The sequence below is a fragment of the Epinephelus lanceolatus genome, chromosome 6 (assembly GCF_041903045.1).
Source record: "Epinephelus lanceolatus isolate andai-2023 chromosome 6, ASM4190304v1, whole genome shotgun sequence".
In the NCBI taxonomy this organism is placed as follows: Eukaryota; Metazoa; Chordata; class Actinopteri; order Perciformes; family Serranidae; genus Epinephelus; species Epinephelus lanceolatus.
The window spans coordinates 28,637,309-28,650,393 of NC_135739.1; the positions used below are offsets into that span (position 1 = coordinate 28,637,309).

Sequence of the window (13,085 nt, forward strand, 5' to 3'; positions counted from 1 at the left end):
CAAACATACGTTTTTTATTTCGCTCAAAAGTGATACAGCCCAGAGGGAAAGTTTTGCACAACAGACCATGGAAGATGTACGACACCATCACCTCTGCGAGACAGCTTTCTCTTAATTTAGCTGCATTTCTGTGAGGTTTATAATGGAGCAATAATTTACAGAGAAGGCAGTGCATGCATGTTGTTTGGAGATCTTTTGAAGGCTGTCCACAAATCTCTTTAAGCAGCTTTACTTAAAAAGCACCAAGGGACAGCACTGGGGGGTCCAGTCTCCCCCTCTTTCTCTTGTTTAAATAAACAAAAGGAGAGTTAGTGGTAATGAAAAGCACTTGATATCAACCTGCAAGTTTAATAACCCCACAATAAATTGAGAGCGGGAGCAGAAGAAGTAATGAAAATGGAGGGGAGTTTGGCTTGTGCAGGAAATGACTGGGAGAAAGCCTGAGGGAGGGGAAGAGAGAAAGACTTTCAGTTGTTCCACGTATGAGGGAAGCTGCAACAGTACAAAGACCCCTTAGTGTTTTTTAAGCAAGCTCTCTTTTTTACTGTACCTTCCCATTGCTGTTTGAAATGAAATAAGAGGCACATTAGGGCTCTTTTCAACTCATTCCTCCACACTCAGTTCAGGGTATTAACACTCAAGAATGGCTCTCCCAGCTGGCTCGAACAGCTTACACTCTGCTGTCTCTCTTTCATTCCCCTCGGGCTTTGCGCTCATTTTTTTTTTCCTCCTCTTTTCAGGAGGCAACTTGTTCCCCCTGCTCTCGTCACCAAAAGGTTTCCCATCTGCTTCCGATTACCTTTGGCTGCAGTTGGTTAGCCGCCAGCCATCTGGGCCAGTGTGGCGTCTCCGCTCGCTCTTCTTTCCCCAGACGGCACTGAGGGAGGGATGGAGGGGAGGGAAGGCTGGGACAAGAGTGAACTGGGTGGGCAGACTTTACTTGAGAATAGCAAGGGTTGGGTTTTTTAGCTGACACTGCAATCCATAGCCAGGAAACTCAAGTCAAAGAGAAGGGCACCCATGAAAATGTGACTCCTGATCCTGGCTCTGGTCTGTTTTTGTAATGGGTACTGTGGGTCTGAGGAAGTCATTTTCCATTGTTATTATAAAGCAGACTCGCTCTTATGTTGGTCTTTAAGTAAAAAATGGAATAGTGCTCAATTAAAAAGGAACTTGGGGTTTATGTATAGCACAGGGCAGTTAAATTAGTAGTGTGGAAAATGAACAAGAGACCCGAGATTTTAATCTGTGATGTCGGGCTGGCTTGCCTCCAAATGATCAATGAGTGCTGTCGTACAAACTTCACTTTCTATTCAACAGTTAAAAAAGGAAGGAACAATCTTCTCTCTGTTATTTCTGGCAACAGGAAACAGTAATTAACGTCTGCTGATGGAGAAAAACATTGAACTTCACTGGCATTGTGTAGTAATATGCAGATGACATGCAACTGTACACTGGGACAGAGCCAGACACTGATGTGTCCGGTTAATAATATTATTATGACTAACCCTAAAGTGCTGCTGTCCTATTTTGTTAAACAGAGACATTTAACTATTAGTTCATTGCTCGCATTTGCTGTTCTTGAGAAGGTGGTCCTTGCTTTTATCTCCTCCAGACTTCATTATTGTAATGCATTTTATTCTGGTCTCAGCAGGAAAAACTTCCAAAGATTTCAGTTAATTCAAAACATGGCGACCACATCACACGCTCCTCGCTGTGTGTTGACGTGTCTGTGTGTGGTTAAATTACATTTTGTGAGGAGTTAGTTGTACCCACCAGACAGGTTAAATTATATCCTAATAACAAACACTGGATCTTTGAAAGAAATTATTAGGAAGAAACATGCTGCCTCTGAACATGGGAGTGATGGGAAGAAAGTGAGTCAAAACAGCTGGTTAGTCCTGAAATTAAGAAAGCCCAACTAGTTGAAGTAGTTTTTTGTCCACCAGTGCACTGACAAGATGGTTTTGCAACTGTAAAATCTCTCGCTCGGCTCAATATGTATCTTGGTCGCATCTAAGGGATCATTAATAAGACTGTTGTGTATTTTTTGCATTTAGATTTATAAAAAACACATAGGCCAGGCTGCAGTCATCCAACGTGTCCTCATACATCCATGAATGACCTTACGCACTTAACAAAAAGTTACGTACTTAACTTTAAGTTATGGAGGTCAGGTTTAGGCAAGTAAACTTACTTTAGTAGGATTTAGGAAACGAAACACGGTGATGATGTACCTTAAAATTACTCAGAGTTCACTTTGTTCCATATGGTTCTTAACAGCGGTGAAAGTTCTGTGTTTTGTGACCCATCAACCACCCCAGCCTGCCTCCTTACAGTGACTACTTCCCTCTTTACTCCTGTCAGCGCAATGGTCATGTGATTGCAACCTTCCCAAATACATAGGTTATACAGGAATTAATGGCTCATGATTACGTGGGAGACATTTGAATTTTGATGCATTACTTTTTGTAGGTATACGTACGAACAGAGCATGAGAACAGCTTGAATCATCATAGCACTCTACCCTTTGTCTCAGATGTAAACAAGCTTCATATAGGCACTCATACCATCTGACTGTTAGCCAGGACGCCTGCCAATTAGTAAGCTGTACAGTCAGGCAGCCAGCCAGCAAGTCACTCAGCCATACCACCAACCACCACAGTCAGCCAGCGTAGCAGTGATGGCAACCTGCTGCTCCTCTCAAATTGGCTCATTTTACCCCCAGAGCCTCTGACATAATACCCACTTCAAGCCCTGTTTGGGCATTAAGCGCAGCTTTTTACAAGATCAATGGCTTCCTTTGTGTTTGAACTCTTTCCGGTGGGCAGGCAGCTTAAAGAGCGGGGCCTCAGGGGCCCCAGGTTGGGACCTGCTGTTGTCTCTGGTCATCAGAGTGAAAGACAGGGTGTTTGCCCTAAGCCAAAGCCAAGATTGATTAGCTGAAGGAACAATGCAGAGCTGGGCGGTCCTTAACTGGACGCTGAATATGAACTGGGTAGATTTGTCTTGTTAGACTGGGAACTGCATGGGTCAATGGGATCTCATGCTCTCTCCCTCTCCTTTAGCCTGTGTTTCACTATGTCTCCCTTGTTCCTCCCTATTTGAGCCTAAATCTGTCTCTCCCCTCCCTTTTCACTCCCTCCTCACTCCCTTTCCTGGCCTTCCTCTTCCTCACTGAACAATTTCTCTTCTTGCAGAGGGGAGTCTAAACCTGCTGCTGAGCCCCTTGGGAGATCCGTCCAGGTTTTTCTTCTACTCCTATGAGGACTCGTCCAGGATCCATCACCACTCGCTGATCAACACACTGTAGAGGCTGCTATGTCTGTCTGAACCCGCACATCTTCCTGCAGCCATGGCCCAACAGAGCGCTGAGCTGTCCCACTGCTAGGCGACGGGGCATCCGAGAGGGCAGAAGACATGTTGGGACAGAGGCCCGGGGACGACTGCACTGAATTCTGTTACTATAGCAACTACTGTAGTAACCATGGAAACGCTATGGAGGACTGGTCTGGTCTGCACTGTCATCGTCATCATGGTTGCCACAGAGGTCGAAGGAGGTCACCGAGATGAGTTCGCCCAGTCACAAGGTGAGAGGAGGGAATTATATATGAACATACTGTATGTGTCCAGCAAATTAAATACCTGGCAAATGATAATAATGCAAAAATATAATAAAAATCTAACTGTAGTCATAAAGAAGTCATGTTAATTGATTTGATTGCCCACAATGGGGCTAATGCACCCAGAGACAACAAAGGAATAGGTGCCACAGTATAAGTGTCAGATGAATTTATATCACCAGACAGTATTATACCAAAAGACGCCAATGCTGTATTAACACAAGCAATCAGGCACTCTGTGATCAAAGAACAAGTTAACAAGATTATGACTCTTACCAGACTCTTATTGCCAGTTTTCGGTACGTGACACATATTTTGGTTGGTACCTAAGAATTATTGAGATGTAATACCCAGCCCTGCCGCCAACAACTTTAAATGGATACCTAACCAGACATATATAAATGTGTTAACAGAATTCATGCAACAACTTGGGCTCAATCCCAATACACCCTTTGGCCCGACCACTTAGCCCTTAGCCCTCGGTTTTACTTATATCTAGGGGTAGGGTGTCCCAATTCTTGTTGGGATATAGGGGTCGGGCGAATTGAAAGGCTGCATGGCCCTCCAAACCTGAGTTTTTTCAGAGGCACACTTCAACCCAAATCATCAGCAAGATGGCTGTACAAGTAACAACAAATGTATTTCCCTCTTCTTCTTCATCTTAATAAAGATTTAATAATTATGATAACCGTCCTATTATCTGAACTTAATCTAATTTCCGTGTATTATGATCTTTTTCTTTCTAACAAGCATAATGAAAAAAATAATGTCTTAGAATCTAACTAGCTAGCTAGTTAATGTTACCTTGTTGTTGCTGATTACGTGACAGTCCAGCATTTTGACATATTTGCGTGTTGCATTCCACCCCTTTGATTGCATAAGATGCTTGAAATTTAAAGTCTAGCAGCACCTAACATCAGTGCAGACTGGCAGGGTAGGAGCACCACCAATTGTTAACGTTAGCCTACATATTATCACTAGTGGCCAGGTAATGAAACAGTGTTTTTTTTGTTGGATAGATTGATAGCGTGAAACTTAAAATGTAAAAGAATCGTGAGCGTCCATGCTTTTCTTTTGTCATCAGATAAATCGCAAATGTCATTGCGATAGTTGCATCTGGTTACGTAAACACCATTGATGGCTACTGATGATGTATCGGGGTCCTGAAGGGTTGTCCCATTTCATAGGGGAAGATTTCAATCACTACCCCTTGATACTGTGTTCTGAGGGGCAAAAGGGCCTTCAAAAACGAGGAGTAGGGGTGAAAATAAGAAATGGGATTGGGCCTTAGACTCATTTGTGTTCAAGTGTTTCTGCGGCTGAGAAAAGCTGAATTTATGGTAAGACGTCTAGACCATATCAACTATAAAGTTTCAGTAATCCTATTTCAATTCTCTAATTAATGTATAGTAATCATATAGTTATTATAGAAATCTGTGTTCATGCTTTCCCACCAAAAAAACAGCAAAGTCAGCCACCCTAGTCTCGGAGCAGGTCTAAAGCCAAGTTGCATAACACAGACCTTTTCAAACCAATCAAAAATTCAATGTGAGAAGAGTTTCAGAGACCTGAGTTAGAATTAAACACACTATTAACAGCACAGACCTTATTGTTTGAGGTCTTTATAAATAGTGGGAAAACATAATTGGTTTATTATCTGTGATCCTGGCTTTATACTGTGGGCTGCTTTAATTGTTTTCAGCCTCTTGAGAGCAAGAATACTTTAATGTATTTTATAGTCCAGGCACCCAGAGTGAAATCTGTTTTTCATTTCAGTTAAAAAAAAAAAAAAAAAAAAAAAAAAACCTTCACAATGCTACCCATGTTTAGAAATTCGGAATAAATACCCTTTTTTATTTGTATTTAATTTGTAGTTTAATTGTAACTTAAGGATTAACATGTGTTCCATAGTTACTTTAATTGTTTTTATTTATAATTCACATGCACAGTGTTCAGATGAGAATAAGTTGTGTGAAATGAGCCGTGGAAAACGTTTCAGGTCTGACCTGGCTGTCTGGCCAGCTGAGGCACACTCCAGGCTTGCAGGTCTGGGCTGCTGAACTTGAACTCTGCTTCCACAAATCATGTAGCTGTGGCACAGCCACGTGCCCAACCCCCTCACCTCTCACCACACAGTCTCTCCGTCTCTCTCACATACACACTGAAGCTAGAGAGGCTGAAATTCCCCCGAAGGCAAAGACATAAAATCCCTGAGTGTCCGTGTCTCGTCACCCTGAACAAGGCTGTGATTGTGTATTTCCTAAACTTAACCTCTGACCCTTCGAAGCCATCTGTCTCCAATAGTCTGCCACGCTGCTTCCTTTAAATAACCCACCCCTCGAACCCTGACGTGGCTCATTCCTTGAAAGACTTTGCTTTCTACAGGTACAGAAAGATTGGACCTTAAAGCTGCACTAATTAATATTCTTACATTTAAGATATACTATGCAGGTTTTCTTAAATAACAAGGCAGGCAGCTGTTTCTCAACAATAAAAGGTCTGATAAATACAACCTGCCCAGCACCAAACAGCACATAGACAAAGTTACTGACTAGCTGATGAACATAAAGGAGTATTTAGCAGCTTAAGAGCCAGATATTTTTCTCAGGAGTTGGTGGAGACCAAAAACAGAACTAAAAGAGAGCGACTATTGAACTTAGATTTATCCAGTTAACAGAACAACAGTAGCAAATAAAAGCACATGTTGCTTTAGCCACCAAGTGGTTAGTTTCCACCAAGCACTTTCGGTATAGTGCCCTTAGAGTCAATGTAACCCATACGGACATGTACCTAAACCATAGATCTGTTTTGCGTTTCCCCTGCAGATGGTATTTGAAAATGTAGGTGGGGTTGTTATCAGATGGTAATGACTGCATCTCTGCTCCATCCAGAGTCGCTTTATTTCCTATTTACCGACAAAGCAGAGAAACGCCCCAGTGTCTACTGCACTGGGTTGCATACAGACATTTTCAGAACAAAAAAGTTGCAATCGCTTGGATATTGAAAAAGAGCAGGTTTGTGCATCAAGCCCTTGTCAAGCAAAAGTTACATTTCTGTCTTGACCAATAAATGGACCGCAGTGTTTCTAGCTCCACCTTTTAGCATCTGATCAGTGTGCTGGGTACCTCAACAGAGGGGTGACGAAAAATGGTAGAGCGGTTTAATTAGTACCAAATGCAAATTTTGAAAATAGAAAGACATAAATAAATGTTGTAATGTGTAGCAAACTGAACCAAACCGAGCAGCAACCTCTAGGGCTGAAAAATGAAGTGCCAAAAACTGCAGTTCCTTGAATGACCACTTAAGGCTGGCTCCAGAAGCCAGTCAATCCCCCCTAGACCCCCATGTTAAAATGTGGTCACCTCTGGCCCCAAAAAACCAAGATGGTGACGGCTGAACAGCCAAACTCGATGCTTCAAAACAGGAGTCCACAAACCAATGGGGGTGACATCATGGTAGCTATGTCTATTACTTTATACAGTCTGTGAAGTGAACTGAACTGAACTGCTTGTAAAAACGAGGCTTTTGTGTCTGCTGGATGTGAAAATAGGCAATAAGTTCAACATAACATCTGTATAAAAGGTGATGATATGTTTGATGTTAGGGTTTTGTAATCTGGCTGCAGGGATCTGCTCTCATTCAGCCAAAAGAACATTAGTAAGGTCCAACACTGATGTTGGGCGATGAGACCTCGCTCACAGTCCAGTTCATCCCAAAGCCATTGGATGAGGTTGAGCTCAGGGCTCTGGGAAGGCTAATCAAATTATTCCACACCAAGCTGGGAAAACCTTTTCTGTATCTGAAACTGGCTTGGTGCACTGGGACATTATTCTCTTGAAACAGAAAAGGAGTCTTCCCCAAACGTTTGCCTCAAAGTCCAAAGTATTCTGTTTGAATTCCAGCTTTCTTTTTGTTTGTACTGAGTTTTAAGTATTTCTAAGTGGTCTACCCCTGTGCTTCACAGTCTTTGGAGGTGCAAGAATAGCAGGAACTAATTTAAACAAAAGACTTAAACAGGTTAAAGTAGAATCATTGATAGTGCAGCCTCTTGAAAGGTGCGTCTATCTCCGCAACATCGTCACATGGATGCTCTTAGCCTCAGACCAAAGGACACAAAAGTATTTGGGCAGTGTTATCTGCATACTTTTGGACATATTTGTGCGTGTATTAATTTCCTGTGTCTGTCACCCAAACTGCATACAGGAGAAAGACTTGCAAATCATAGAACTCACTCCTTGAACCATTTCTGTCTCTACTGAATAATCATAGATTCCTCCTCCTCTTGTCATAGTTGTTTCAGATGAGGCAGAGCAGCGTTTGGCCTGAAGTGCCATGAAGGTGTGTCTGGGATGGAGGGAGGGACAGTTTTCCATCCCGAGTATTTCCTTCCATTATTTTCATTTGGTGATAACAGAAACCATGGTGATGCCCTGCTCATGGGCGGATGGTTGTATTTATCAACACAGACACTTCTGTATGAAACCCTTTTAGCCAGGGAGTGTCTCATGTTATATTTAGCAAATGGGTTTCCACTCTCAGATTGCTCTTTGCTTTGATGTCTACTTAACATTTTCAAATGCTGAATCGGTCGATGAACATATTTTGAACTATTGTCTACTAAAAGGTCGCTAGTGCTCAATGTACCCCCTGTTAAGAGATAAAGTATCAACTATGTGGACTAGTTTTTAGTCTCAGGGTTGATTCGAGAAGACCAGGCAGGAATAATTGCATTGCATGTACAGTAAGAGGAATAATCATAGATAGAAATAGGGGAGAAATGGCTGTTTTGATAAAAACAGTTGAAAGTCATTAAACACTTCCGCTCACAACACTTCCTATAGTTAAAACTACATACTAATTTGTGTTACTGGTTTTTATTAGTGTACATGTTTATTCTGTGTGAGGTCTTGTTAATTTCTTCCTTGGAGGTGAGCTATATTTACTTCATTAACACCCTGCCTTCATTTTCTCTCCAGGAGCTTTTCCTGTGCTTCAAAGGTAATGGTAATACCACCTGCCTGATTACTTTCTGTGGTTTTTGAGAGCAGGATGGATGTGTTGTGGGAAATATCTCAGAGCTCTTAGGAAGGTCAAGCTTTTGAACGAGTTAGTGCTGAAGTGGTTTTGGTGCTGTCAGGTCCATTTTCAGCCGTTTGATCTAGTTATTGGTGGTATTTCTTGACTTTGTAAGGGGATTTTTTTTGATAGCATCAGTTCACAAGATGTTTCATAGCCCTAAAACTTTTTAAACATGTGTCAGCCCTATTTTTTTTTAATGTTTTTTTGTTCTCTAATTATTAAATTCTTGAAGCCAAAAAATGGATCAAATTATATATTTACTGGCCATTTTAAGATGTTTCTGTCAATTTATAGAGTAAATCAAATATCAAATCAATCAAATATAAGCTATTTATAATCTATAATTGAAGGAATACTTCACCCAAAAAATGACCATTTGTCATTTGTTATCAATTAGTCATGCCGTGTTACCTTGAATTCATGAAAAAAACCTTTCTTGCATGGCATTGGAAAATGATTAACACTGATTTACAGATTAATTTGGGACCGTGTTTAAAGGGGCAAAAAGCGAAATCGTTTCACCCCTAGGTTTGCTGTTGTGCACTGCCTGTAGACCAAAACAAAGTGTGTCATGAGCCACTCCTCCCTCTACCTCTGCTCTCCCCCACCCCCCACTTGCCTCGTCTAGCAGTTAGCGATGTCTCGGTCTCTGCTGTGTTTAGCTATTCCCAGTGTTGCAAACTTAGCGACTTTGTCGCTATATTTAGCGACTTTTCAGACCCCTCTAGCGACTCTTTATGAAAAAAGCGACTAGCGACAAATCTAGCGACTTTTTCTGATGTTACTGAAGACTTCTGGAGACTCTGTTGTGAGAGCACGTATCATTCTTATTCTTCTCAACGAGCAGCGGATGCTACCGTGGGCTCCTCTCTCGCCCCAAAGCACTCACAGACGGCCCAGTCCTCCCTCCCAGCAGCAGTCAGAGCAGGAAACGTTAACCCCTCCACGTCCAGACTGCAAGTGAATCGCGCATGTGCGGAACCGCCGCTGGCTGATCTATGGCTTTGATCCCGACCTGGTTTACAGTCAGGGCAGGATGTAAATGTAAAATTTTCTTTGTCTAATATAAATCACTGAAAGAAGGTTCATTTGTAGTTCTAAACATATTCAGGGCGTATTTTAACTCAGTTTTTGTCAGTTTTTAACTCAGTTTTTACTCAGTTTTTGTCTCTTCCACGACGTTATTCCTCTCTCCTACAGCAGCCATTACAATTACATGCATATGGACAATTATGCAAATTAGGCGATGACGTCATTTAGTGACTTCTAGCGACTTTTAGGACAGCCAATAGCTACTTTTCTTACTGAGGAGTTGGCAACAGTGGCTATTCCCCTGCCTACTTCAGTGATGATGGTACCTGTAATAAATGTAATATATTTGCTGAGATGGAGGCGAGGCTCCGTGACTAGAGGAGCTGGTAGAAGTGCTCCATGGCTGTTAAGTTACTCCAGTAGCCGGTGGCAGCCGACTTGGCTAGTGCTAACACCGGGAGCTAACACTAACGTTCCTCCTCTTCTCCGTGAGTGAGAGTGATGTTTTAGCCTAGCGGGCAGCTGGCTCGCGGGCTGCTCACTAGGCTAAAACATCTCCTCAGGTTAAAGTGGGAAGAAGCAGCGGGTTTATCGGGCAGCTGAGTGAAGCTGGGTGAAGTGGAGGCTGCGGAGGAAACACCAGGATGGGTTACAGTATTCCTTTAATATAATGACAAACACATTCATCACGAAAATAGTAGTTAGCTGCAACCCTACAAAAACTCTGATAGAACTCAGGTTACCACAGGCTCCTAACCTGTCCGGCAACAACTGACAAACAGATTAGCTATTAGCAGTTAGCTGATGGTTGATGAGCACATAGCAAGCTAAAGACTGAGGTTTTAAAAAGTCTAATTATCCTTATTTTCCAGATGTTAGCTAACTTAAGCTAACATTAGCTAACTGCTACTGTTACTGTTATGTGTTTTTTATGTAGTCTAACAGATTTAGGATTTTTTAGGCAGGTAGCAACTGCCTAAAAAAATCAACTGTTGGCTAACGTTAGCTAACTGTTACTGCTACTGACAGATATAGGATTTATTAGGCAGATAGTGGTAGCCTAACATTGTCTCTATTTGAGAGTGAGTTTGTGTTTTCAGTTTAATTGGGTACCGTAGTAATTTAACAGTAATGGTTAAGTGAAACAAGGTGAGGACTTAAACACACTACAGGTAAGCTGAAAGCTAAGTTTACTAGGTTGTTGGTCAGAGCAGGGTTTTTTTATGGCAGGGATAGCAAAATAGATGATGTGGCAAAGAAGTAAGTCTTGAAAGCAGGTAAGGAGGGAAGTGGGAGCAGGGGCCTGTATCATGAAGCAGGATTAATGTCTTAGCGAGGTAACTTCAGGGTTAACCCTGGGTTTTCGGTCTCACGAAGCCGGTTCAGTTCTTATCGGGGTAGATCACCATGGTAACTTACTCTGAATGGCTATCCTGCTCCGGAGCAGGGTAAGTTCAGGGTTGAATCTAATTATATAAAAAGCACCACCCACTGGCCAATCAGCTGTTCAGAAAAAAATGACTCCGCTGACAGAAATGCAGCCCAGTCATGATGGGGAGTTTAATTAATTTGATTGATTTTGATTTGAAAGTTTATTTTGAACATTAAAAAAGAAAAGAAAGCAACAACAACAGACAATGAAAAGATTGTTCAAAAAGGAGTGGAAAGAAGTCGAAATTTCATCCCACCCCTTCATAAGAAAGAAACTGATAATTTGCGGACACTTAATAGCACCATTAATTAGTGCCAACATTTTGTTTTGTTGGAGGAAATGATCCCTGTTAAAGATAATGGGCCTAATTGACAGCTTCGCTGCTGGAAATGTGGAAAGTAGCCTATCATGTCTACACTTCATGGTGTTTGAGGGATTTTCCTTTTTGTTTTTTAAAGAGGGAGACTAGGTATATTTTTGCGCAGCTGTTAATTTCTAACACAGCTCAATATCAGGATGATTTTATTCAGACTATCAATTTGGTGTTGATATGATTTAATTGTGACATCAGCTTTAAGCTTTATTGTAGCATATATAACGTTATGACAAAGAAGACCAATTTATCAGACGCAATGATGTTAGATGATAATTATAATACACGCAATTCATCTGCACAGCATTGATTTCATGGGATTCAAGGATGTGATCAGTGTCAGATGTACAGATACAGGTACTGTAGCTACTTGAACCAGTGATGAGTAATTTAACCTACACATCATTTTATTTGCTACCTTGTTTTGTCTTGATTTTTCCCTCTCTCCTCCTCTATTTCTTCTTTCCTGACCCGTTTTTTTTTTCTTCTCTATTATGTGATTTCATTGATGTTTTGACAGGGGAATTTCTTTGATAAGCTTTTAGTGGCTTCTAACCTCTCCGGCACTTTTCTTTTTTTAATCTTGTAAATTTTATACTGTCTGTTTTTAACATTATGTGCAAATAAACTAATCTAAACTAAAACTAAACATTATTCATCCCGTTATGCGTTGCCACGCATGTTTCCTCCTCCTGCAGCTGCCACGGTGTTGGCCTTTTCTGTAATGTTGCTTTTCTCCTCCTCATATTTTAGTAGAATTAATCTCTGATCCTCACGAGAAATACTTTTTTTTCCTCACATACGGCGCTCTGTGAGGTTGCTCAGTGACGCTCAGTGACGCTGCGCTTCTCTCATGATTGTGATTGGTCCGCTGCGTGTGCGTTCACGGCTCTTGATAAAGCAACACTGGGTTGAGTTACCGAGTTGATATCCAGCGTCGTGATACCGATTATCCTGATTGCCATTGTTAGGGTTATTCAACCCAGGATAGGTCTGGGTAACCCAGGAAAGGTTGATCTCGCTTCGTGATACAGGCCCCAGGTGTGTTGGTTAGGTAATGAAGAAAAAAATATGAACTGTACTTCTGCGACTATGACAGTAACAATAACTTTTTGTACTAACTCTTGGAATTGCATTTAATCTTTTTCTGATGTAACCAAAATCATTGGATTGTCTGTTTTCGTTTTGTTTTCACAGTTTCACAATTACTTCCAGTAACAGCTTCACAGGCCGTCCCGCCTTCTTGAGCCGTTACGAGAAGTGTGTTTTGCTCACTGCATAGCTGTGCACCTTCATAGTGAGGGAGTAAAATCAAACATGAAATTAAAATGCTAAAAACGCTGAGTCATTCACCATTTTTAAAAGGGAACAAGGCCTCTGTCCATTTTGGTTCTCATGACTAAAACCACTTGAACGCCTAACATATTTTGTACTAAACTTCCCATGTCGAACATACGGTACAACCTCACGAGTTCCATGTGAAGGCAGCATTTGTAATTGTGCTTGCTGTTTATTCAAGCCAGACCTATTCGCTGCCTACAGAGTG

At 41.5% G+C, this 13,085-nt stretch overlaps 1 protein-coding gene across 2 annotated transcripts in view; it reads left to right on the top strand.

Moving 5' to 3' along the window:
• Nucleotides 1-13,085, top strand: part of adamts10 (ADAM metallopeptidase with thrombospondin type 1 motif, 10) — a 67,680-nt gene that overhangs the window by 2,779 nt on the left and 51,816 nt on the right. For both annotated transcript variants that reach the window (XM_078168923.1, XM_033622345.2), the window contains exon 2: nt 3,201-3,590. In XM_078168923.1, coding sequence (XP_078025049.1) covers nt 3,488-3,590 — 103 coding nt within the window. In that variant the 5' untranslated portion in view covers nt 3,201-3,487. The remainder of the gene's footprint in view (nt 1-3,200; nt 3,591-13,085) is intronic.